This window comes from Centruroides sculpturatus, unplaced genomic scaffold (genome assembly GCF_000671375.1).
Source record: "Centruroides sculpturatus isolate CEXI.00-Female unplaced genomic scaffold, Cexi_2.0 scaffold948, whole genome shotgun sequence".
Taxonomy (NCBI): Eukaryota; Metazoa; Arthropoda; class Arachnida; order Scorpiones; family Buthidae; genus Centruroides; species Centruroides sculpturatus.
The window spans coordinates 47,736-51,816 of NW_019385420.1; the positions used below are offsets into that span (position 1 = coordinate 47,736).

The following is a 4,081-nucleotide window of genomic DNA, read 5'->3' on the forward strand; positions in this document are numbered from 1 at the left end:
CTTACCGCTTAATCCGCCGTTCAGGTATACACCACATATGCGTAGCACTATAGAGCAAAAATTGATGTCAGAATTTCTGCACGCCTTTTACAACCTCGAGACTAAGATTTTATTCGGGAGTTACCGTTTTCAATTTAGTAATTTTAAAAAAATCCTCGGGCAGATTTATTTTTATTACAAAATGTTACCTTTACAGATTTCTAGCTCTGCACACTGTAGAAAAATCTAGAAATACAGTTTTGTATATCGTAATGATATTAGTAGTAGCCAGAAAGCTCTATAAAGTAGAGAAAAATCTGTAAATTTGAAAACTATAAACATAAATTTAAATTTCTCAAAAAATAAATTAAAAAAATATCAAAAGTCGCTACTTTTGGCTGATTTGTCTGAGGTCTCCGCTACCTCACTACATCCCTCTAAAAGTCGCCACAGTTGGGAACACTGGTGAGCAGACATCTAGGGTCTAAGTAAGGCGAAATGTAATCGCCAAACCGCACTGTAGAAAAGCGGAAAAATTTAAAATTTAAGAATATAATTTCTTTTGAACAGCAGTTTGGGCCCCCTTTCAAGTTGGCCCTGTGCGGGTGCACCTTTTGCACCTGCCTAGTTACAGCTCTGGATGTTGCTCAAGTCAGACTTCACAGCCTTCAGGGGTCTCAGTTGTTCTTATTCTTGTAGGTCTAGAATTTACCTGACCATTTTTACTCTTACTCTTTTCCCTAGACAATTTTTTGACAAAATAGCAAGTCTTTTTAGTTCCACATTGATACAACAAAGATGAATTATATGTACGTTAATTAGACGAGCAATAGCATTTTCTAAATAATGGGCTCGTTAGATTGTTACTTCAGATTGGATAATAGAATGTCATGTGATCACTAAGAAAAGATTTTTTTAAAAAATTTGTTATAGAAGTGACATGATGCTGCTATTATTTTTAAAGATTAAATTTTAAATTTGATGAAGCAGGTTTAAAATATGCCATTTGCCAAAATATTTAAAAATGCAATTTAAGGGAAATTTCTTCATCAAGCATGAATGTCACATGGTCACTGATGTCACTGCAATGCAAGTGCAGTGACATCTAAGAAACGATTGAAAACATTTTTACTTTATTAATTTTTATTGGCTGGATTATTAAAGGTGTGTTTTATTCATAAAACAAATGCAATCACCGATCTAAAGTCAATAAAATGTTTATTCTATAGCTAATATTTCCACAAAATAAGTAGCCTATACCTTCTGTCAAAACAAAAAACAAATATAAGCAAAATTTCATCTGGATTGGACAAAGATTTCAGGAGTTATAAGGAATTCATGCACACGCACAACAGTTTTTATATTAGTAATAATCCTGGCATAGTAAACACTAGTATTGTGTTTTATTCCAAAGACACATGGCAAGTTTTAGTTGAGTTGACTCAACTAATAAAGGAATTTGATGGAAAACTTGCCATGTGTCTTTGGAATATAACACAATACTAGTGTTTACTATGCCAGAATTATAAAACAGGACACAGTTTCAAAAAACAAATTAGTAATAATATAATATTGAAGTGGGGTTGATGGAAAAAATTTCTTAAAAGGAGTCAATATACAAAAAAAGTCTGGAACCCTTGTATTAAAGTTGCAAAGCCTGTAGTCTGATGTAACTGAGCTTGCCTAAAGAAATTTAGGCATATGGGTCAAAAATAAAAACTATATTGTGTACACCTAATTGAAAATAGGCATGAAAAATGAACAAAAAATATTGAGGCAATTGCTTTGTTCTTGGATTGCCTTTCCATGTTGGCAAGTGCAAGGATCATGTCTCCCATGGCCAGCAGGTACAAGGATAGTCTCTTTTGTGGTGGCAAGTGCAAAGTTCACCTGGCTGTGTCTATCAGGTACAAAGATTGCCCCTTCTATGCCTAATAAGTACTGGGATCACTTCTTTCTTTCAGGCTCCGCCTCAATTATATCACAATATGACAGTGGCACAATGTCCTAGTTTTAATATATTTTGTATTCTTTTACTATTTTATAACACAAAATATATCATTATTAATTCTGATTTTATGAAGCTAAATGTTTCATAAATCAGATTACTCCAGGGTCATTGTTTTGATTTGATTCATTTTATCCTGTTGATCTTTAGTTTCTAATGCTTCTAAATTTTTAACTTTGTCTTTGAAATCAATTAAATTTTGTTATAGATTTAGTATCAAAATTTTTATATATAGTCTACCATTATTGTTATGAAATAATAGAACCATTTTACATTCCCACTTTTATATCTAATTTGAATCTGTTATTTAAATCTTTATGAATAAATGTAGTCGACTGACCTTTCTGTATGTATTTATTATTTACCATGTCTTTTCTTTACATTTTCTTTTAGTTCACCAGTGGCTGAGTGCATAAAACCATCAAACACTGGTGGTTGGTTTTGGTTTTTTGCCTCGCCAACTGGCTGACCACAGAGTTTTCTAATATGTGTAACACCTAAATAGGAGCCAGTTTCCCATAAAAGATTTCCTGGAAAGCATCTTTCTCTTTGCAATTGTCCATGTGTAGCATTATCTTAAACCATCAATCCAATCCATTTTCCTTTATTTGGAAATTAGACTTTTAAGTGTCACACTTGATCATAATGTTTAGATAGTAAAATTCTTCTCTATACAACATTGTTCTAATTGTAATTTTTTTTTCAGAAAATTAAACATAAAGCACTTCTCACAGAATAAACTTTTTGCCAATAAATTTTAATATTAAAAGATTTTCTTAATTTAATTGCTTTTATCATGTTTAGTTTATTAATAGCTTAAGATTGACTTGTTGCTTATCTAAGTTTTTTTAAAATTTTCTATTGATATAAGAATCTCCATTCTATGATTCCTAAATAAATTTATTTTATAAGTTTTAAGTTAGTCATTTATTTTTTAAATGCTTGATTCCCTATAATTTTTTTTTAAAATCACATAAAATGTTTATAAGTTTATAACAATTTTTCAACAATTTTATTTCTAGGATTTAAAGTCAGTCATGGCACAAAGAGTTATTGAGCATCAAAAACGAGTTAAAGAATTCAGAGAAGTATATGGAAGTAAAGTAATTGGTGAAATAACTATTGAGCAGGTAATATTATTACTACTACTACTTTGATTGCTATTAGTGTTTCTCAAACAGGATCCCGGGATCCTGGTTGCTTTTTAACCCGGAAAATTTTTCTTATCCTGGAAAATCCCGCAAATTTCTTAAAAATTTACTTTTTTTCTTATTTTGTGTTAAGGTTAAGAAATTTTGCAAATAGAAAGCATAATTATCTCATTCACTGTCAGAATACATTTGTATTTATTAATTTTAAACCTACCTATTAGTTTTTTAAAACTTTTTGCTCGTTATGGCATGTCACAAATGGTCGATAATCAATATGTAGCTTATTTGTGGCAGGACTCTGAAAATTCTTTACTTGTCAGAACCTGTAATATACGGAAAAATTGTGCTTACACTGTCTTAATTTTTAACCATGCCCAGTAGCTTCAATAAATGCGTAACGCCAGATTGTGCAAATTGAGCAAAGATACAAACGAGCATAAAGTCTGCAAGTATGAAGCTTTTCTTCATAAACCTCATTATTAAAGCCAAACGAATTGCCGAATTATTGAGCTATAAGCTTGATGCTGCTATTAAAGCAGCCGAGGTAAACAAATCAAAAATACTAGAGAGCAAAAGAAGTACTACAATCTCTAAAACAAACTCGAAATCTTCCAGGCTACAGGTGAAAAAACACATGATATCTGTCTTCTCTTAAATTCATTAAACTTGATTCCAATCACGTCAATTGAATCGGAAAGGGCATCCTCAGTAGCAAGACTTTTCATTACTAAAATAAGAATTAGAGTGAGTGATCGGAGTATTGATCATCTTTGCTTTTTAAAATCTTATAAAAGTTTACAATATTTTGTATTATATTTTATTTAAAAAACGAAAATTACCTTCTAAGTTATAAGTTTGATCTAAGTTCAATTTTTAATTCAATTCAAAGCATTTTTGTTGTTGTTGTTGTTGTTGTTGTTGTTGTTGTTGTATGCAGTTTCTA

The 4,081-nt window shown here is 30.9% G+C and overlaps 1 protein-coding gene across 1 annotated transcript in view; it reads left to right on the plus strand.

Moving 5' to 3' along the window:
- LOC111638803 (probable citrate synthase 2, mitochondrial) overlaps positions 1 to 4,081 on the plus strand; it is a 65,470-nt gene that overhangs the window by 40,515 nt on the left and 20,874 nt on the right. The window contains exon 3 of the mRNA XM_023384555.1: positions 3,010 to 3,117. Coding sequence (XP_023240323.1) covers positions 3,010 to 3,117 — 108 coding nt within the window. The remainder of the gene's footprint in view (positions 1 to 3,009; positions 3,118 to 4,081) is intronic.